Source organism: Lepidothrix coronata, unplaced genomic scaffold (genome assembly GCF_001604755.1).
Source record: "Lepidothrix coronata isolate B3197 unplaced genomic scaffold, Lepidothrix_coronata-1.0 Scaffold26, whole genome shotgun sequence".
NCBI lineage: Eukaryota > Metazoa > Chordata > Aves > Passeriformes > Pipridae > Lepidothrix > Lepidothrix coronata.
This window is the reverse complement of record NW_016690206.1, coordinates 3,203,671-3,227,369: the sequence shown is the minus strand read 5'-3', so window position 1 is coordinate 3,227,369 and position 23,699 is coordinate 3,203,671. Positions and strand designations below refer to the sequence as shown.

The window sequence follows — 23,699 nt, the reverse complement described above, 5'->3', positions numbered from 1 at the left end:
AACACACTCTGGTGCCTTCCATTGTAATAAAATTAAATGTCATTCTCATAAAATTCCAATGTAGTTTAACCTAATTTTTCAGGAAGCATCTTCAGTTCCAAAAATATATGTCTTTTGTACAAACAGCAAAAAGGACCAAAAGACAAGATTAGAGCTGTGAATAGATAATGTCTCCCAACTGAAACAGAAATGGAGAAAACAGAAAGAGCATTGCATAAGTATCTTTCCTTACACAACCTTTTTGAAATGTCAAAAATTAAAATTCAGTTCAAGTTTGACCAAGGTTAAATACACAAAAAAATTCTTAAATGGCAGCTATCCCAAGTAAATTTTTTTTTGTTCAAATTTTCTCTTCATAAGAAAAAGAGTTTTACTAAAATCTCTTTATCAAAACAAACAAACAAACAAAAACCAGAAAACAAACAAACACAAGCTTTTGGTCTATATTAAAGTTACTACTTTAAATTTAGTTCTGATGAATTCCAAAAACAACTATACATTAATGCCAAAAAACAGACAAAAAGAGGATATAATTTAATATAGAAATAGCATCCCTAGTGTAAAAGATCAGTCTCCTGGTGTTACCAGTAAATGGAATTCTGAGATGTGCATTATTTAAGGCATTCATGGCCCTTTATACAGCTGTTAAATCTTATGAGTTTCAAACTGTATGAAGTATGTTTTAATATTATTGGGAGGGGGAAGGTTGCATGACTGAGAAGCAAAATATAGTATTTCACAAATTTTGTTAAAATTACCTTTGAAATCAGGGGAGGTTTAAGTTAGATATTAGAAAAAGCTTCTTCACCCAGAGGGTGGTTGAGTCTGGAACAGGCTTCCCAGGGAAGTGGTCACAGCACCAAACCTGACAGAGTTCAAGAAATATTTGGATGATACTCTGTGGCACACGATGTGACTCTTGGGGGTGGTCCTCTGCAGGGTCAGGACTTGGACTCGATGATCCTTATGGTTCCCTTCCAAGTCAGCATATTCTGAGGTTCTGTGATTCTGTGGATAGAGTTGGAGCAGCATTAAAACATTATTTTTAAGTTCTGAGAGATATAGAAGTGATCAACTTGTGGAAAGTAAGTACTGCTTAATGGCTTGAAAATTGTTACCTGAAAGCTCATGGCGAAATTATTCATAGTTGCAATGATGATTGATATATCTTCTAGAGATTGTTCCAAGAAAATTCATTAAAAATAATACAAAACCAAAAACCCGTATAAAGAAGCACAGTTAGGCAAAATGTTCCTCCATAGTAAGTTTAATATAATTTAGAAGGATATTAGAGAGAAATATGGAACCTTGGATATATATCATAGATTTTAGAAAGCTTTAATTTTTTTTTCCCCTTATTTCTTTTCTATTTTGGGAAAAATTCAAGAAGTGGACTTCTGGAAGAAAAATTAGAGGGAGATTTGAGGAGAAAGACTGATAAAGTAGTTTCATTTTAAACTATTTAAAGCTATTTTAAACAGTTTCAAGTATTTTTAAAAAAATACTTGAAGCCAGCAAAACTATTAAAATTCTTCTGAATTCTCGTACCCTCTTCTAAGACAGTTTTTCTGAAAAAAATTAGACAGTTTTCCAAATAGTTCTCCAAGGAATTAAAGGGAAAAAAAAAACCAACAAGCAATCACACAGCACCTACAGGATGGATAAGGGATCAGACCCAGACAGCACAGGTTTAAGAGGGGTAGATCCTGCCAGATCACGGATCTCCTTTTATGATCGGGTGACCCACCTGGTGGATGAGGGGAAGGCTGTGGATGTGGTCTACCTGGACTTCAGCAAAGCCCTTGACACCATCTCCCATAGCATTCTCCTGAAAAAGCTGGCAGCCCTTGGCTTGGGCTGGGGCACTCTGTGCTGGGTTAGGAACTCCTCCTCTCGGCTGGAGGGCCAGGCCCAGAGAGTGGTGGTGAACGGTGCTGCATCCAGTTGGCAACTGGTCATTAGTGGTGTCCCCCAGGGATCAGTTTTGGACCCGGTTCTGTTTAATATCTTTACTGATGATTTAGATGAGGGGATTGAGTCCACCATTAGCAAATTTGCAGATGACACTAAGTGGGGGGGGGGAGTGTTGATAAGCTGGAAGGCAGGAGGGTTCTACAGAGGGACCTGGACAGGCTGGAGAGTTGGGCTGATACCAATAGGGTGAGGTTCAACAAGGCCAGGTGCTGGGTCTTCCACTTTGGCCACAACAACCCCATGCAGTGCTACAGGCTGGGCACAGAGTGGCTGGAGAGCAGCCAGACAGAAAGGGACCTGGGAGGTTGGATTGACAGGAAGCTGAACAGGAGCCAGCAGTGTGCCCAGGTGGCCAAGAAGGCCAATGGCATCCTGGCCTGGCTCAGGAACAGTGTGGCCAACAGGGCCAGAGAAGTGATTCTTCCCCTGTACTCAGCACTGGTGAGGCCACACCTGGAGTGCTGTGTCCAGTTCTGGGCCCCTCAGTTCAGGAAGGACATTGAGGTGCTGGAGCAGGTCAAGAGAAGAGCAACAAGGCTGGTGAAGGGACTCGAACACAGGTCCTATGAGGAGAGACTGAGGGAGCTGGGGTTGTTTAGCCTGGAAAAGAGGAGGCTCAAGGGAGACCTCATCACCCTCTATAACTCACTTAAAGGAGGCTGTAGCCAGGTGGGGGTTGGTCTCTTCTCCCAGGCAGCTATCAGTAAGACAAGAGGGCATGGTCTTAAGATCTGCCAGGGGAGGTTTAGGTTAGATATTAGGAAGAAATTCTTTACAGAGAGGGTAATCAGGCATTGGAATGGGCTGCCCAGGGAAGTGGTGGATTCTCCGTCCCTGGAGGTTTTTAAGATGAGATTGGATGTGGCACTTAGTGCCATGGTCTAGTAACTGTGGTGGTAGTGAATCAACGGTTGGACTTGATGTTCTTGGAGGTCTTTTCCAACCTGGCTGATCCTATGATTCTATGAAGCAAAGTCCCAAAACACAACAACAAAAACCCAAAAAAAACAAACAAGCAGAAAAACAACCCCCCCAAAGTATCTGCCTCCATTGACTTTTCCAGGCCTGGCACACCAGCACACAATCCGGCTATGCAGCGTAATACAGAACTCGGACTTCTGTCTAGTTTCTGTAGTTATATATTAAAAGGTTTCCTTCATCTAATTCCCTTCAAACTTTATTCAGTGCTTTTTATTAGTTTAGTCCATTTTCTCTTGTTTGCTAGCTTATTTTTAAAGGTAAATGTTACTGATTTAATGTACACTACTATAAAACTCATTACATTTAAAGTAGAAAACTGAACTCCAACAGCAGTCTCAAAGGAGGAAAAAGGCCTTGCTGGTACGTACATCCATTAAGCAGCTGTGCTTGCCAAGTCCGTGTGCATTAGCTACTTTTGTAAGTTTAACAAATTTCATCTGAGCTTTTATTCTGCTGACCTAATTTAACAAGAAGGAAATTCAATAACAACCCCTAATATTGAAGCATTATTTCCCAAGAGGCATTTAACAACTCTTCTACATCAAATAATAATGTGTGTATAATGGAATATATGTACTAACTCCAACAAGGAAGTGAAAAAAGACCAAAAAAAAAAAAAACCAACAAAAAACCAAACCCACATAAAAAGAAAATAGAAAATACTATATGCCCTTTTCAAATAAAATACTCAATAGTTTTCCAAATTTTAGGGAAACTGATAATACCTTGAAGAGCTAATTTCAACTTTGAATTTCTTATAGTCTTTGAGAAGAAACATTTCTAATTGAGAATAAATCATAGCCCTCCTCTCTCACTCAGTATACCTTTGTCTCAAAAGAACACAAATACAAGCTGTGATAAATAGTTTCCTAGGTAGAGGACCACATCTCCAGGTTTTACATGCTGGTATAATTCAGCACGTTATTAGTAGCTTATATTAGAACAGATTGTTCTATGTAGTAATCAAAGTTCACAAATCAAGTAAATGTCAAAAATCTAGGAGAGAGGAAGAAAGAGTAAATTAAATGATACGTAACTTGGTGTTGGTTTAGATAAATGGAAATGGACATCCGTGAGTTACTATGAACAGCCTTGGGGCTAAAGTCTTTAACAGCAGTGGCTTTGTGAAGTTATTTAGTCTTCCAAATATTGGGAGAGAGGGGAAAATTTTCTCCTGGGAGAATATAACTCTGAAGACAACAGCTGGTTGCTGAAAAGAATCTGTTAGGTTATTAACACACATAGACACACACCTTCACACAGACACACAGTCTTTTAACTATATCACTATATTTCATAGTCTGTCCACTTGAAACTCCTGACATTTTGTCACAAGATCTTTTAATGAATGCAGGCTTACTGAAAATAAAGTAGCACATCAATATCAAACACACGAAAAATTTCTGAAATTTTCACATACATCTTCTTTGGAAAATAAAGATATTTAAGAATATGACGAACTAGAGTATAATGTTATTGAAAGCAGAGGACATATGGTATTGCCGTGTACAATGTTATTTACTTATCAAAATCAGCAAAGAGGAGAAAAAACAACCCAAGCTTTTTACTACTTAAGTTTTGGGCCACATGTGGAAGAATACAAAAAGAAATGCAACCACCTTCCATGTATTTTGTTTTCTATGGGCATGCAATCCACCTTGATTATAATTTGCAGGAACTATACCTTATTAAGATGACAAATTATAGGTTTTTGTGCTTTACTGAAGGAAACAATTACCAAATGATCTCACTAACAAAAAGTGTTGTTCTTTAAATGTTGGAATGGAAATAAAGTGAAAAGAACCTGACTAAATTTGTCTTGCTGAAATAACATCTCATGGTTCTGTTAGAAGAAGGGAAAAAATCAAATAAAGTAAAGCAAAGCAAAAAAATGTGGAGACAAAACAAAGGTGAGTTGGGAGAGGCTTGCCTTTGTTCTGCAATATCACTTCCCACAATGAGATTAAGTTTAGTTATCCAGAATACCTGGAAAAGAGACTCTTATTTTTTTAAAAACACTTCCTGCATTTTAAGTCTAAGATTGTATCCCCTCGTGTTGCAAGACCAACTCAAGAACTTTTTCTGTTTAAAAGTTTGCTTCTTGTCATGTTGTAGTTCTTCTGATGCATATGATGCTCCCTTTTACCATTTAAAATACCCTGGAGAACTGATGTTTTACCATTTCATAATTTCTAAAACTACTTTGTGTGAGAGTTTCAGGTCTCTTGATAGTAAGATTAATAAAACACTGGAACTCTTGTAAATCAAATTGGGTGGAAAACATTTGAAGCAAAGGAGGCATTATTTAATGTGTAAGTTTCAGCAATATCAACCAGTCTAAATAAAGAACACTTAGAAGTTTCTAAATTGAAAGGTTTTAAATGGCACCCTTACTTTTTCTTATCAAGTGTTTTGACAGCAGCTACCTAACATATTCACAGAGTTCTCCCTATATGAAAAATGTTTATATTCCTAACCAGGTTGCTTTCTATGTCATAATGTTCTATATCTGCGGAGTACAGTAGCAAAGACATTGGACATTACGGAGTGAATGCATTTCAACTTACATTGTCTCTTCTCTGTTTACTTTCAGGATTTGGTTAATATGTACAGTTCAGAGATGAGTTGCTGGAAACTGCTTGTCTGCATCAGCAACTAGAGACACAAAAAACAAGTCAAGAAAAACAAAACCGTAAGGCTCCATTGCCGACCTGATTGAAGAGGATCAGCAGTGGAGAATTATGACAATACAGCAAGTCCTATTACTTCTGCTGCTGTGGATGTGGCTGCCACATCCCTGCCATACAGAAATGCTGTTTAGAAGGACTCCTGATGTCAGAACCAAAAGCTTTGGAGGACGTGCATCAGGGAATGATGGGAAAGCAATTCACCGCCAGAAGCGAGGCTGGATGTGGAATCAGTTTTTTCTTTTAGAGGAATACACAGGATCTGATTATCAGTATGTAGGCAAGGTAGGTTTCTCATTATGTTTTCTATATAATTTTAAAGTTTGCTTCTCTTTCTGCAGAGCCTTAGATTTTATGTTATATTCTAATGTGTAAAAAGCAGATTTCCAGGCAATACGTATATTGTTTCTCCTGCTATAATCATTAAATTAATGTTGTTAGTTAGAGCTATTCAGAAATATTTGAATGAAACAAATGCAGATAACTTTGACAGATATGTTCTTCAGCACATTTTTACTACCAGCAGCCCCCTCAGTATGTTGTGTTTATCAAAACATATTATTTTACAAATCATTATAATTTTTCAACTCTATCTCCGAATATTTCATGTTTCTTACAAAATATTGCATTCTTTTTCCGTGCTCATGTTTGAAGAATGCAATTGCTTTTGTAGAAAAAATATTCTACCTCTTTCACTCTCTCTGAATTTCAATAAACTCCAATGAGTAAAGTTTTTTAACAAACATGTGATAGAAATGAGGTGGTTAGGAAGTAAACTACAGTAGAAGTCAGCAGAATGGCCCATATGACTGCACAGCATACTAGAGGTTCACATAAAGGACATTGAAAGTGTCTTTTAAATTATTTTCTGTTCATGTTTATGTTTTGCCATGTGATTTTTTGAAAAACTTATAACGTGCAATGCCATAATAATATGCAAATAAGTACAAGAAATTAATTAAAAATTATAAATTTCTTGAAATGAAAATTGGTGTCAGCAGTAATGGATACCAGTTAACACCAATGGTTGGTGCTAAACAGAGAAATTCAATTTTCTATAAACTAGTTTTTCATTTCTTACATTGTTTAGAACTTGAAATATACTGCAGTGAAATACTGACTTTTTGAAAATCACAGAATCAGAGCAGCTGAGATTGCAAGGCATCTCTGGATATCATCTAGCCCAACACCCATGCTCAAAGTAGGGTAAGCTAGAGCTTTCTCAGGACTTTGTCCAGTCAGATTTTAAATAGCTCCACAGGCAGAAACTCCATAATTTCACTGGGCAAACTGTTCAAGTGTTTGACCACCTACTCAGTAAAATTTTGTTCTTATATTTAAAGGGAATTTCTTCTATTTCAGTTTGTGCCTATTGCCTCTTGCCTCTTGTCATGTCACTGAGCACCATTGAAAATAAATTGAGCCTGTCTCCCTCACTCCTTCCTAACATGCATTTATATACATTAATAAGGTTCCTGCTGAGCCTTCTCTTCTCCAGGCTGAACAGTGTCAGCTTTCTCAGCATCTCCTCATATGAAAAATATCCTAGTCCCTTAGTCGATTTACTGGCTGTTTGCTGGACTCCCTTCAGTAGTTCCATATCTCTCTTTACCTGGGGAGCCCAGACCTTGACACAGAACTACAGACTTGCCTCACCAAGGCAGAGGAGAGAAGAAGGATCATCTCTCTTGATCTCCAGATGATGCTCTATCTAATGGAGCCCAGGGTGCTCATGGCCTTTGCTGCGAGGGCACATTTCTGGCTCCTGATCAGCTTGCTGTCCACAAAGGCTCCAAGGTCACTCTGAAAAACTGCTATCCAGCCAGTTGGGCTCCAGCATGTACTGGTGTATGAGGTTATTATAAAATGTTTCTTGAAAGAATCAAGAACATTGAAGGATTTGTGAAAAGAAACACTTATTAAAATTTATGAAATTTAAATACTAGGTAAAAATTTAAGAGTCCAGGCTTATGAATGAGGATGTTGCCTTTTTGTTTCCCTTTCTTATTTGCTCCTTAGTCCAAATCAGGCTTATAGTTGATGAAAACTGATCTTGCCCACAAAACAAGAAGGGGCACTGCATAAAAACACTATGCTACTGTATTAAAAGTGTATTGCTCAGAGAAGTCCTAGGAAACAAATAGCTTTCTAGAGCACTTGGAGTTTCAAATTATTTAAGTTCCTTCAGAAACCTGATGATTACTTTTTTTCTATTGCATTATTTTTGAACATTTATGGTTCCAAATCACAGTGTGAGTAGCGTTACTTCATAATTTTCTTCCAGTCATAAATAAGTGAAGGAAGACTCTTTACACGGGAAAGGGTTAACATTTATGTAGGTTAACTCATCTGCATTAGAAAAAGAGAAAGATGTTGATAAAAATGAACTACTTTGGCTGAGGGAAAATAAGTGTTTGCAAATGTGAAGTGATAAGTAAAGATAAGTAAAATGACAGATTAAGAGTACAGAACTGAAAAGAAACTCGAGGAGCAGTTAAGACTACACTTTATCTATTTTGCTCTGCTTAGAATAAAACAGTTGTTAATTTGAGCAAGCAAATTTAAAATTAACCTAAGTATATAAAGTTGCCCTATAGTAATTTTCTGACAAGCTGGAGAAAAGAATAGAAAACACATACAAAATAAAGAGTACCATAGCATTGTATTTTCTGAGAGAGAGTTTTACTCAAAGAAAGCAAATGAAAAGAGAGATGCAGAATTAAAAGTTGATTGTTACACTACTTAATGTTTTAGCATGATAGTCCAAATTCTCAAATTATTAGGTAAAAAAAAATAATTGCAGATTAATATTGTTCTACATAAAATTTATAGTATCTATCTCTTTTCCCTGATATTGCACTCACCTTTCCAAGGGCCATCTCAGCTCCATAGTCAAAACATTTCTTCTGGATGTTTCCTTTTATCTGATCTTATCCTGAGATAAAATCACTTGGATAGGTGTGTGACATAAAATGCTACCTTCCTGTTAATTTCTCTGCAACATGTTTGGAGATGGTGTTTGAAAATTATGTGAGATAGTAAGAGGTCAAGTTAGAACTCAATGATTTTGGTCGAGGACTAGGAGAGAATTTTTGTGATGGAGAGGTTTCAGTCAAAAACAAGCACTAAGCGTGAATTTGAAATTTGACAATAATAGTTAGAGGACAAGCATTCCTTCAGCAGAACTTCCAAAGCTGAGACTACCAGATTCATTTGGATTTGTGGTTTATATCTGCTTGCTCTCTGAGCTCACGACCGATGTATTTTTTCTTGTTTCTTAACCTGTATCTAATATATCTGTCAGAGAAGCTTGAAAAATGTTGACTATCACAGTACTCTTGAAACTAGTGTCTACAATTTACAATGCAATTTGTGCATTCATTTGTTCACTGTTTAGATCACCTTGAGAATGTTCAGCTAGAAAAATATCATGGAAATAAGGTTCACTGAATGAATGGGACATGTAATCCCATAACAACTGAAGTATTCCTTCAAGTCAACGATCCTTATGAAATTGTGGGAAAGTAAAGAAAGAAGATGGTTATCCTTTACTTCACGTAATACACAGCATTCTGAGAGTAGAAATAAAAATTATCTAAGTGAATTTTGAATATACAGAACCCCAGACTGTATTTCTAGTACAGGTTGAAGTTGTAAAAAAGAGCCACGTGAAAAAACAAACCTGTCTACATATTACACAATTTATCCTTGAGGTATCTTTGCAAAAATATACTAGAAGACAGTAACTGTGAGAAAAAAAATGCTTCTCCCAATTGCAGATAAACAATGCAGTAATATTCGAAAGGAAGTTTAAACCTCATATCAGAAAACCCACTTTATTAATATCTGGGATTAGAGTTACGGTCAATACCTCCTTTATGTCTTTTTTTCTGCAGAAATTCTATGTATACTCTATGGAAAACTGATTTATAATTTTTATTTCTTTTTCTTAATATTCAGTTTCAAAGGCCCATTTATTATTTTTCAAATAAAGCGGTGCAATTACAAAGTATTATACATTTTCAAACTTATTATGAAAAACTTCAATTTACTTTGAACATCTCTAGAAAAAAACTTTTCTTTTAAATCTAAACCTTATTTTAAAGAAGTTGTTACCTAAAAGAAGCACTACTGTGTACCAATCATATCGTAGTCTACAGTCATTAAAAATAAACTTACTAATAATTTCTTTATCCACATTAAAGTTCATTTTACTTCCTTATTATTTCACCAGATCTTGTAATTCATTGAGTTTTGCAGATATTTTCCCCACTTTGTTTTCTGAGATAGGTAGTAATTTTTTCTAGCAATTTTCAGTATGGTGGGTTTATTGCATAAAGGATCAATTGTTCACAAATTTTTCAGTACTTTGACAGACTGAATTTCTCAGTTACACTGTAGTGTTTTTTATTATCTCAAAAAATAATTTATAATATTTTTGCACTTAAATTTATATAAAATTTTGTATGTGTCATATTAAAACTGTTACCAGAAAGGTTTATCTTGGCAGTATTCCCTATTGCATGCTTGTAAGTGTAGTTATTATCTTTGATGGTTTAAAGAGCAGAAGGTTAAAAGACACAGAGTTTAAAAGACGCATTTTCCTGAAGATTCTTGTTCTGTCAACATAAAAGGATAAAGATTAGCTAAGATCAGATATGTATAGGGTTGTTGCTGTTGGAGAAACAGTCAGTTTTAAGGAAAGATTAAGCAAATTTCCTAAGAGAAATGAGAGACAGAAACCATCCTGGGCAGGAATTCTGAATGGTCTTTTCTTTCTCAAGAAGCAGCTACCAAAAGGACTGGTTTTGGAGAAGGTAATAGAAAAGAGCATGTTGTTTTGATTTTAAAGGATTCACCATCAAGTGCAACATAGACAAAACAAGATCCCAATGAAGTGTTGTTGTTGTAGTAATAAGATGAAGACTTACCAAACCCTTTTAAACATTTCTGTATTTTGATTCCTGAAGAGTATTTCTACCATAGTTCTTTCTTTTGTAAAGACCTTTGGTGCTACAAAAGACTAAAGAGTAGGATTCTGAATTGCAAGTGCTCATGTGCAGGCTTAATATTTGGTGTGAAGATCTGACTGAGGTATAAATGCCTTTCAGGTGAAGAAGATCAGCTATGTGGCACTGAAGTTTGCAGAGGCTGAATTTTCAGCAAGAGCAGATTTGTGTGACAGGGATCAGAATATTCTGCAAAGTGAATAAATGAATGAATCTGTCAAGGTGAAAGAGGGCAGCTAGTCATTTAACAGTTTTCATGAGGGGTTTTTGGTGTAACTACTGGAAGGAAAAATGACGGTACAGCTGTGTATCTTCAAAAGCCCCACCTCATTGCAGATACTGCAGTGGGGTGGAATTGACACTTGAAAGACAATAAAATTTAGAAATTTATTTCTTTCTCAACAAGACTTAAAACATAGGCTGTGAAGAGGGTTATTTAAGGCATCAATTCATTTCAAGCATATGAAAGTTTGCTTTTGGGTGTACATGTGCGGCCTCATAGATATTTCAGCACAGGTCAAAAGTGTCAGAGTGAAATATTGTTTTTTCCATAACATCAGAGGTATCTAAAGCTTCCTGTAGGATTGTCCTGAAGGCTGATTGATTCTCAGTGAGTGCTGAGAAAAAATTCATTCTCAAAGTCTGTTGGGACTCAGCTTAGTAGGAAGTTTATTCTATAACTGCTTAGATTCATCATTTACTCTAAATTGAAGTGTCCAGAGGGTTCATATTTTCTGTTTATAAAAGGACTATTCTTTTGGAAACCTCAGTGTATGTTGGAGGGTCTGACCTGCTTCATGAAACAGCGGCATAAGGTACTGGAGACCAAGAGCTGACCGGGCTTAATAGTAATGTTCTATTTTCATAAATAATTAATTATTTGTTAGCTACTGTACCAGATGTATCCCTACAAGACACTGGGTTTTTCTGAATTGCAGAGGATGGAATTTACAGACAGTTGTTGCGGAATGAAAAGGGTTTGGAGTATTCACCAGTCTTAGTGAAGACCAAAGGAGCCACAGGTGATGTGTGCCTGAGTTCAAAGCTAGATATATTTGTTCAAAGACTGTAGATTCCCAGCCCTGGACAGATGTCTGTGCATATAAGTCTCTTTCAAGTGTTCTCTGGTCAGAAAGAAAGAGAGGTTAAGCCATTTGAGTAAGGCATATTGAGGGCATACTTAACCCAACTGCTTAAGGGGATGATCCCCAGTATCCAAATTATCTGATGAAAATTTTGCTCAGATGTGCAACACACTGCCGATGAAAGACCTAAGTGAGCACTCCTAGTTGCCTCTTAAGACTGGTAAAATCTTAGAAAGCGTGAGGAAACACAGAGACCTACAATGAAACTCCAGTGTTTCACAGTGAAATAGTACTGGAATGGATTACCGTCCTTTTAGACTTCATTTTATATGTGCAGGCCACATCCAACAGAGCTGAAGGTAGATGTTCCAAAGCAATTTTGCCATTCTCAGGTAGTTCAGTGTCAGTATTTGTTCCTTTAAGGAGAAATACTGGATGTGTTGAGTGTCTCTCTGCTTCTAGTTTGTCCTTTAAAAAATCTGACAGGAAGATCACTTGGAGCTTACTTATTACAGTCAATAGGACTGGGGAAACCAGAACCACCTAGCATTGCAAGAGACATGTTTCATAAAACCAGTGGGGCCTCATAAGATACTGGAAGTTCAAACTGTCAAGAGAGGTACTTGACAAATGACTTGAAGAGATAGGGAAGGAAGGAGGGAGGGAAGAAAGGAAGGAAGGCAAAATTAAAATTAAAAAAAAAAACTAAAAAGATGAAACAATAGGCTTGTTAGCAGTGGTGTCATTTAATCTCTAGTTTAGAAAAGAAGATCTGGTTTGACAGAACTGAGAGGTAGTATGTCCTATATTTTTATTAATGTATTACGTGGACACAAGGGAAGGAGCTCAGAGCATGCTGGTGCTGGTATGTGTACTGATAAGGAAAAAACTGTCTGGCTAACAGTGTTAATCTAGTTCTAACCAAATGGATATGACTTCTTTACCAACTGGTATCACAAAAAGATGGGAGCACTGTGGGTCCAGGTTTGTAGCTGCATCAAATCTTCACTGGTAATGAGGTTTGTGCCAATTTCAGGCTCACATCACATATCCATACATAGCCAATTGCCAGAGGACCTTTTGTCACCCTTGTGGCAAGTGATGCACTGGTAAATAAAGTGAAGCACGGTCCTAGGAAGATGTAAACCACACTCTGAGATTGCAAGACTCCAAAAAGATCATCAAGGCAGAACATATTTAAAAAAAAAGAACAGTGAGACACTAAATTGCTTAGGTATACATATCTATATCTTAGGTAGACACATATAGATGTGCTCATAGACAACAACTTGAAGTTAAAACACTAAGCCTAGTACTGGATCTTTTTCACTTCCACGGGTAGTTTTAGACATACTTTGCATAATTTTAAAGGTCAAATAACTGAAGGATTTACAGTGAAAGAAGTGAGATATAATTTCTAAAAGTAATATTTGCTCAGCTTTCAAGCAAATACTAATTTTATAATCTGTTCTTATTTCTTCTTGGCCTCTATAGGACCATAAGTATTATACTTAATAAGTTTAACACTTTTAATGGTCTTTAATTAGAAGCTGCAATAGACAAACACAAGGTGGGTTTAATATTTTTGTCCCCTTAAGGAAATCCTTAAACCTTAAACAAACTAAAACTGCGTGTAGGAGGTGCAAAGTAGAGTAAAATACTCATTGAAATTTTAAATTCTGCCAAACAAAGTTGTTAAACATTTGAAAATTAAATGAACGTAATAGTTCTTCCTGACCAAAATGACTCTTTGTAGGCATTTAAAAGTTTTCTATTTCAAGCACAGTTTTTGCATACTACAACTGGTATGTTTAATTTCAGAGGTAAAACACTAAAATGCATTTCTTATTTGCTGCCATATGTCACAGGCAGCGTTTTGCCCTCCCTTGCCCAGGCTTTTCCTGGGGCTTTCGCCCACCTGCCCGTGGCTGAGGGGCTCAGCCGTGCCCTGCGCTGGGGCCCCTGGAGTTGCTGGAACCAACCGTGTCCGGGCAGGGCAGTCCCAGCCACCCCACATAGGGACATCCCGGCATGACTCTATATGGTAACATGCTCAGCTCTTGTATATTGAAACAGTCTTTTTATTATTTCCTTGTCCTTGTGTCAATAGTTCTTTGTATTGTAAAATTACATACTATGTTCATACTTAGTTTTGATCTATGAGTGAACACTTTTCAAAACAATTTGGGGATTTCACTTCATATTTTTCCACATCTATTAATCTAATTACTTTCAAATGCTATTCTGTTATGCAAATACTTTTCAAATTACTCATAAACTAATGCAGGTATGAGTAGGGGCAAATCCTCCTTTTTCTGTCAAGTAATTGGAAGCTACACATCTAATGGTATCGAGTGCTACAAGGTAGGATGGTAAATGCAAAATACTGAGAATGTGTTAATCATAGAACCTTAGAATCTTGAGAGCAGTAGGGCACCTACAAGGATCATTGAGTCCAGCTCCTGGCCCTGCACAAGACAACCCCAAGAATCACACCATGTGCCTGAGAGCATTGACCAAATGCTTCTTGAATTCTGGCAGGCTTGCTTTAATTAAATGGTTTAATGAAAACTAGCTAGTTTTTATACAAGAGTGAAGAGGATTATTTGACTTCTCCATTTTATTTCTTTTTCATATTGATATTTGAGTGCAAGTCATTTATCAATTTTATCAGAAGTGGTAAATGAGACTGAGTGGTCAGTACTGTTCTGTTAGTCACTGGCATAGGTTTCCTGCCACTGCCTTTCTCAGTCTCTGAGAAAACTATGTTAAAATGTTTGATTTTTATTTTTTCCTGGGATAGTAATCCCAGTAGCAATAATCTAACATTTTGGAACTAATTTCTGAAAGAGATAATTCTGATCTGTGTAAGCACAAAGTGCAATAATGTCTGTCAGCTGTCAGGAATACTTAGAGGGAAGATAGTCTAATTATGGGCATCCTTCCAGAAGGTGTAAAATCATTAATAAGATGCATTTTTCTTCCTTTATGAAGAAGAGCTATAGCTCTCTTGGGTAGTTTTCATTCAGAGCTTGTATGTGATTTTGCATTCTACTTAAAAGGCCATAATGCTTCAAAATAGTATAAGAAACTGGGAAATAGTTTAGTCTGAACTCTCCAATTCCTTTCAGTTCAATTTATCTTTCAATTTTAAAATTGTATCTGCTTGTCACAAAAATATAGTCCAAAAAGGAAAGAACTGATAAAACTGAAATGATTTATATTCAAAGCCACAAGTCAGGAAAAGTAGAGACTATTTCATCACAGTACATTCATTCACTCAAGGGAATGAAAAACATAATAGAAAAGGGATCTTTAGAAATGTGTGACCTACACCTTGTTTGAAATTATAAATGTATAAATAGCCAATAGTTTCAGCAGCAAGTCAAAGGGTGATGCCTCTTTGGGGCTTTTTTTTTTAACTATCTTGATTTTATTTTTTTTTTAAATCAGGTGCAGATGACCTTTTAAACATCCTGTATACCCAGATAACAAGGAAGAGCCGGGAGTAATACTGAAAAAAAATTGGTGACTTGCAACAAAATATCCATGAGGGAGAGAGTTTTAAGAAGTTAAAGTTGATATTTACTCTTTTAAAATGACTTCCTGCTGGGAGGTTTTCCTTATATTTATAAGAGTGTTTTTGCCTTTGAAGATAATTAAAAGGTGAAGAAAAAGGACTTTTTAATGGCAAGTTCTTTCAAAATCTCTAATACCTTCTCTTTTGAGGCAGTAAGTAGCAATAAAATGTATCTGAAGTACCTGGCAGATAGAGTGGGATTTCTTTTCAGGAGTAAACAAACATCATTGTCCAACTCATCAGTGTTACTTCCTCAAACAATTATTTCTGCTTCCTGAGTCTTTTAATAGCTATGTATTTCAGAGCATTAAAGGAGTCCTGGACCATTGAGGGGCAAAAATGCCCTCGAATTTATGACAATATTTTGGTCTGTAGTTATTTTAAGTCTACAACCCTAGATGAGTTCCGACACTCAAGTCTGAGAACAGAAGCTGTCTTAATTTTGTTTCAAAGATTCAATTCACAGACCATCCACTTGTCTGAAATGCAGGTGCAAAGGTACTTTACACATCTAAACGCACTAAGACCTTAGAAAATTGTTAATGAATGATTAGGTGGCTTGACATACTAAAAAGGCTATGTCCAAACAGACTGGATGCAAGCAGCTGGATGGAAAATATGAGCTGAATGAAGGAAGATTATGTTCTGGGATATTCATGTTACTGTACTTTTTAAAACTATGAAGTTACAAAGATTTCTACCTGCACTGTAAGACTTAGATGACTGGGCATGTAAAAATTCTGTGTGAAAAAATTCTGGATACTTGCAAGAATATGTAACAACTGAACAAAGCCTTGGTGCTCAACTGCAATTATTTTCATCACTTTTTTACCCCTTATCCAAGTTGTAGAAAAGCCTTGCTTCTTTGTATTGCCTTGCACAGATCTTCTGTGCCTTTTTCTGTTTCCTAGGTCTGTAGTCTTCAGTCCAGTTATGCTGTCTGGGTTTAGCATTATTTATCATGCAACACAGACCCATACCAATTTAACTTTTCTGGGGGTCATTTTTATTTAAGCAGTAGCGTATGTCCTCTCTCTGCTTCTGAACTTTTATTCCTTCAGTCTTGCCTTTCCTTTCAACTTGCCTAAGTATTTATCTCAAAGCAGAGGGAAGAAGACATGAGCATATTAAGTTTCCTCTTGGTGTAAAATTGGGAGTAATCATACCATCCTTCACTGCCAATATTTTGGTGACCTCTGACTTTTTTTGTATTTTTTTTCCAGAGAATATTTGTCTCTTTGTAATAATTCTCAAGCAAACGATATTTATTAACAAAACAGGAAACAGAGGTTGGACTCGATGATTTGAAATATTTCAGGGTGAAACTGTGGTGAGAAAAAGAAGAACAAACAAACAAACAAATACAAATCAAAAACCACCAAAAAATCTACTCTGTAGAAAACATTGGAAGCCTGCAGGATACATTAGAGATGAGTATACACAAAACTTTGTCCCTTCCTTGTCCAAAAACACTTGAGTAAAGATGCAACTTCTTTTCCCTACCATTTAGTTTATAAACTGCCTTATGCTATGAAATGCTTTTTTGTAATTATATATAATTTAGAAGTTCATATCTTACAACATAAGGATTTATACTTGATATACAGAAACATGAAATAGTAATACAGATTTCTTCCTTCTATAATAAGAACCTCATCTTCTAATTGCAAATTTTCCATATCTTTTTTGAGGTATGACATTTACTGTAGAATATGCATGAATTCAAATTTCTGAGTCTCCATGTTTAGGATTGTTAATTCCACTATAAATGGGGTATTTAGGAATTAGGAATATTTAAGAAATATTACTTTGGAGTGAATATAATAATTAATAACTATTACTACCTAGGTAATTGTGGTTAGAAAATATCTATCTTAGTAATAGATTATTAAAATGATACTGATATTTTTAATTTTGAAAGTGAGAAAACTGACTAATGCAACTGTGTAAGAGGTGAAGTAAACAGGGAGAAAAAAAGGAGTTTTATTTTTTTAATTTTCTGTTTTAACAAGTAGGAATTTAAAGAAATGTCATGAAACAATCCATTTTGAGGAAGGAAACCAAAAAGATAGATAGAATAAAACAGTGTTCCAGGCCATGTTAGTAAAATTTAAGAAAATCTTAGTGAAGTGAAAGTAGTTGTAAAGTGTGAAATTAATGTGACAAATAGAATATATGAGCTTCAAGAGAGGTCAAATGGGCATAGCCATATGGCAATAAATATATTTATGAGGTGACAGAGCTAGAAAAACTACAGGACTTTTGTAAATTGATATAAATCTTTCTACTTGGAAAATTTCACAGAACTCTCCATTCATGTTGTACTTTGAAAAATACCTGTCCTTTGGAAGAACTACTGTGCAGAAATATGGCCACATTTTTACACAGTGTTACTACTGAAGATGCCTCAGAGGACTTGGAAATACCTCTAGCAATCAGTAGGGTGTCTTAGGTCATTCAAAAAGATAATGAGACTGCTATATAAATAATACAGTTGAAAGATAAGGAAACTGATTGCTTAATTATCTCTTTAGTTAGGTCAGGTTATTTGACACACCATTCTCTATGTGCCAAGAGTGGCATTTTGTCTAGTAAAAGCCAAGTAAAATAAATTAAATAGCTAGAGGACTGCTGAGGGCTGTGACACTGGAAAGAGTTTCATAGGATTAATCAAGGCTTAACATTTAAGAATAATGGAAGAGATTTCAATAACACTGATGTATTTCCTAGGAAGAGATAATGACATGTCATAGAAAACAAAGTCATTAAAGGAGCAAGAAACACTATTTCAAGTTCTGTGTAAGACTGTGTACCATAAAAGAGAATTAGGAAGTTTTCTAGGGATAGTGTAGAATTCTTTCTACTGCCAAAAGAAAAAAGTAGGAGCTAATAGTGCACAAGACAAGGGCTAAAACTTCATGAAAAGAACCAACAAAACAACCTAAAGCATAAAAAATCTGGATGTTAAAAGAACTTCAGCAAAGTCTGAGAAAGACTGCCATAGGTCAGGATTTTTTTTTTTTTTTAACATAAGAATTCTATTCTTAAGTCAAGCTGCCAGAAAGTAAGGGCACTTCAGGTCCACTGACAGTTCTCTACTTACTGTAATCACCTGATGTGCAGACTGTATTTATTACATTAAAATTTGGACGAGAAGATGCTTATTGGCTCATGCAAGAACTTTTTGGTGTATGGAATTCAATTAGTCTCTAGTTCATCTTAGCTCAGTGTTTGTGTGTCTTCTGAAGTAGAAGCTGCAAGAACCTAGTGAAGCTAAAACTTCCATGTTCTAACCCTCTGAACATCAGCTTGAGAAAGGAGATCAGGTATTGGTGTGTTGACTTAGTGGTTCTATGTAAGACTCTTTGCTGCTCCTCATATGATGTCTTTAAAAAAAAATCTTACCTCTCTCAGCTGAAGTCCTAAAATAGTTTGGCAGTGACGAGACCATATACCTTCTCCATACCATGAATCATCCCTTTAGAATAAGCTACAATAATGGGGAAAAGATGCAAATCTAATGATGAAAAAATACCTTTGTGTTACAGTTAGTTTCTGGAAATTGAGAATAGTGCAGATGATATCAGTATCAAAGTTTGTAGGAAGTTATGAAAAAGAACATTTCTATTTCTGTGATAGATAATACTGCACCAAGGATGTGGGGAAAAATGCTTTAAAATTTATTAATTATAATTTTATTAATTATAAAAGTATTGAAATATTTTAATTAATATTTTATTTAATTAATATTAAATATAAAGCTATTATTAATTAGAATTACTATTTTAGAACATTGGTAAGAACAAACAAAAATTTTGAACAGGAAGAACTACTGTAATCCTTATCAATAAAAATTGTGGAAAATACTTTTATCTTTCCTTTGGCTAATGAATCAAGTTAAATAAATATAATTTGAAAATGCACCGCAGACTGGAGTTTTTAATTTCTGCTTGTTGCAAAAGAATTTCAGAGTACTCATCTTGCGCTACTTGTTATGCTTGCATTTTAGTTTGTCCACTGTTTGTCTTTCTCAGACTCACGAAACATTCTTTGAGAAATATGCCTTCTTCCTTTCTGCCTGTCTCCTCTTAAATAACATACGATAGCATAGGATTGGCAAACTGACAACATAACTGAATGAGAAAACTGTGTGACATGTCTCAATAAAACTTAGTGCAAATTACAGAATCACTGAAAGGAGTTGCTTAAAGTGTTACCTTTAGGATAAATTTAAGTAAGGGAACCTCTTTGGTGAGTAAAATGTGGCTTAAAGCCATGACAGTTAAATCTGCCAACTGAGAGAATACCACACAGGATATGAGCTGGTCTGAAAACCTTTTCAAGTAAGTGCAGTTAATGTTGAACAACTCCATCATTTATTAGTTCAGTTCATGATGTTTAAAACAAATATCTCTATTGTGGGAATTCTATATCAATTATTTTTAGCTGATTTCAAGTCAAATCTGCTTAGAGAGACAATCATTATTATTCAACTAAGTGTCCAATGAACGTGCTAATATTATATATGCACTAGAAAACTGAGTGAAAAGGCAAATGCTTCCACAATGTGTTTCGGCTTCACGTTGCTAATATAATCACTTAGAAAAGACAGAATAGATTACATTTTGCCCAGAAATTTCCCCTCAGAATTAGGAGACATTCAAGACTTATCTGAATAAAATCTAAAAGATACAGTAATTCAGGAATGTGCTGAGGTCTCATTGTTACTTCGATACTTGGATTAAATAAAAAAATGGACATATTGCAGAAGAGAGTAGAAAATTTTTTTCTAAATTATACAGTTAAAAATGACTACTATAAAGTAAGAGAGTAAGAATGCATTTAATAAGTTAATATTGAAATAGTCTATCATTTGGTAAAGATTTCCAAAACTATAACCTGCATTTGAAGGTGTACATTATAGAACATAAAATTAAGATTAAAAAAATGAACTGTATTAATACCTACAGTAAGTTTCCAAACTAAAGGTCAGTTTCTTAATACAGTCCTATCAGTTCTCTGTCTATTTGAATACCGGTCACTGAAAAATCACAGAGGAACTTCTGAATCTGGAGTTCGAATAGAAATAGGTGTGACAAATTTTAAAGATTTTAGCTGGCATTGTCATAAATTAATTTAAATTTCAGAACTAGTTTGTATGACAAAATAGCTCTAACTAATCCAATCCTCTCTCTGTTTTTCACAGTAGCATTGTGCCGCTTTTTGGTGAAAATAAGATTAGCACTTTGTATGATATTAGGAAAAAAGTCCTCCACTTTTATATTCATTTGGGAGATTTCAGAATCATGTAGAATTCATGGAGGAGGAGGGAGGGAAAACCCCAGATCCTGTATTTGACAGGTTTGATTTAAATCGCTGAAAGTCAAATAACATAAAATTCCTGTGTTGTAATTTTCTAGTTTTTTGAAGCAGAATTATTATATTGTTCATTTGAAGTCTTCTGAAAGTATTTTTACAAAAGTCTTTTACAGATCTAAAAAGATATTGAACTGAATTTGATTGTGGCTTCTTTTCAATAAATCAGTTTATTTACAATTGCATTAATCTTGAAGAAGAAGGTAACATATTAAATAACTTTGGGGGTTTTTTCCTGCAGTTTAAGACAAGAAAATCCAACTTTTAAAATCTGGTTTTGCCTCTATTTTGGATTGGTAATTCAATTTCTTTTTTAAGTATTCACATAACACTCCATTTTGTTTCCCTCTTTAAATATTATCTTCTTTTTAAGATAACCTTTCTTTTTCATTTACATGAAATCCTTCTGAATTTAAAGTTTGCTCAACCACTTCAGGTAGGAGACCAAATAGCAAAAATGTCTTTCACAGTAATTGCAATTACTGTATGATACACAGGGCTATATAAAATAGTACCAACAGACATTCTGATTTTCTATAAAGTGAGAAAAAATATACATAAAATATATATACCCCTAAGAGCTGAAAAGGGAAGTATTTCTGTAGATGAACAGCAAGAAATTCACTAAAACAGGAGTTTGCAAAATATCAGTGACAGATATGAAAACAAAACCACATCTTCACAGCTGATCATTTTGTGCAATAAAACTGCTAAATGAAACAGATGTCTCTTCATTTCTCAGCTTGGCTGACATGAATCACAGATGCCCATCAGCCAAAATAACTATAGGAAACACTTTACACTAAAAGTAGCAGGGAAATATTTTCCAGAATGTTTTTTTAGTACTTGAGTAAAATGAAAAACCTTTGCAGTGCTGATTGACACACTGCTCATGTATTTCAGAGCTGGGTAACGATTCACTGTACAAGGCTGTCAAGCACATAGGGCAGTCTTTAACCACCTTGGTTCCTCTAATGGTGTAACAGATAGATAACATACAGATGCCAAAAATTATGTTTCGTCATTGTTTCTGCCTGTCAAAAACTTCCTACCAAAAATTCTGTGTCAGTTTTCCACCAGAAGTTCTCACCAGGATTTTCCCACTGGAGTTTTCCTGCCAAAAGGTTCTGGTATTGTTCATGGTTATCATATCTCTGCGAACATCTGAATAGGGTTACATGCCAAGAAACCACACACAACCTCCTTTGAATACTATAAAAGATGAACAGAAATTTGGGAAGAGCAGGGAAAGAGGAGTGAGAAAGAGAGTTGGTTATAACAGCTGAAAATCTCTTCTCCGCCTTGCCCTCACCTTTTCTTCTGCCGCCATAAGCTGCCTGCCGTCACCAGAGACTGGACTTCTGCCGTCTTGAAGTGGACTGAGATCCACTGTGCTACCCGCGTGAGTTTTTCCACCTTGACCATATTTCTGAGGGCCAAGAGGTGCAGACCTAGACCTCTGCACGGCCTGGGGCCGCCCGGTGTGAGCGGAGTGAGCAACAGGGAGGCCCAGATCCTGGCTGCATTCCAGAGAACTAAGACCCCGTGCAGCTAAAGAGATAACATCACATGGAAGGCGGCAAAGACCAGAGAAAAAAAAAAAAGGCAAAAAAATGCTTCTCTCTCTTCCCCCCCACCCTACAGACCAACTCGGATACAAAGGTAGTTTTTGGTGGTAATCTTTTCTCTGCTTATAAAAGTAATCTTAGCATTTTCTAACCTTTTCTTATTTTTTCCTCTTTCTCTTTGCATCTCCTAGCAATTAATAAAAACAGTTTTGGTATCAACAGATAACTTGTATGAGTTTTAATTTTGCTCAAGGGAATATTCGAATCTAAAAGTTCTTTCTGCAATATTTAAGCAGATTGTAACATTTCAAATGGCATCTGAATTGAATTAAGAGCTAAAGAAAATTAAATGAGAGGTATTCTCTTCCCTTGCTTATATATAGTACATGTTTTCACTCCTTGAATTATGTCTGGAAACCTTGCTCCTTGTATCCGTAGTTTTCTGTTTCCTGATCACCCAAGAAGACCTTCTGAAATGTCATTCTGAATTTGAAGTTTTTATACAATGACTGTGGACAGTTATATGTATATACGTATAATTTAAATTGGATTACCAATCCAAGGTAAATTATTAACATTTTTTAGAGAGTACAAAGTGTTACATCTTAAAGTGTTCTTTTAAACTATCCAGGTTGGTATTCCTTTAAAATATGTTACTCTGATGTACAACTCTCAGCTCCCTAGAAGTTTTTATGTGGATATCTCAAAGTCTTACATTCAACTCCCTTTCCAGAATTGTGTCTAATATGTGTGGAGGGGGGTGGAGGGAGGCGGGAAGAAAAAAAATATAGAAAGACCACGCCACAAAAACAAACAAACAAACAACCCCCCAAAAAAAATCCAAACGAAAACAAACAAAAAACTCCCAAACAGAAAAAAAAACGCCAACACCCCCCCTCAACTATAAAGCAGAGGTAAAGAGGTTAATGATTTTATGTGTGGCATAAAAATCATTTCCATATCTGCTTACTAAGACTCACACATGTCTACAGGTGAGGCAATGGAAGGCCATCAACATTGATAGCACCTTACATATAAAAATAAAAATTATGCTAAAGGATATTTACATGTGGAATTGGATCTAAATATAGTTGTTCAAAAGCTTCATATTTTTTAGTGTAGAGATTTTCTTAGTTTTCTGGTTTAGTTCTGTTGACAGCATTGTTCAGGTTTCTAGTGCTAGGCAGCATTTTAAGGCACTAATATATGGTTATTGGGATTGTTAATTATTTTACAAGTTCGTGACATGGTTTTGCTAAATATCACTCTTCCGAACAATTTCCATCCATCATTTGTAAATTAAATTTAGCCAGATACTATTGTTGGGAACTGTTTGCATGGAGTTATGCTATTCTGGAGATAGCTTATTAGAATGGATTTTGCAAGACCGCTAACCAATTTTGAGTTAAAGGACAGGCACTACAGCATTGATATACTAT

At 35.6% G+C, this 23,699-nt stretch overlaps 1 protein-coding gene across 5 annotated transcripts in view; it reads left to right on the top strand.

Annotated features, from left to right (window-relative positions):
- CDH10 (cadherin 10) overlaps positions 1-23,699 on the top strand; it is a 103,644-nt gene that overhangs the window by 42,916 nt on the left and 37,029 nt on the right. For 4 of the 5 annotated variants that reach the window (XM_017809396.1, XM_017809394.1, XM_017809393.1 and 1 more), the window contains exon 2: positions 5,549-5,927. In XM_017809396.1, coding sequence (XP_017664885.1) covers positions 5,697-5,927 — 231 coding nt within the window. In that variant the 5' untranslated portion in view covers positions 5,549-5,696. Of the gene's footprint in view, positions 1-1,017; positions 1,086-5,548; positions 5,928-23,699 lie in introns of those variants that run through there. The other variant, XM_017809395.1, reaches the window with a different exon arrangement.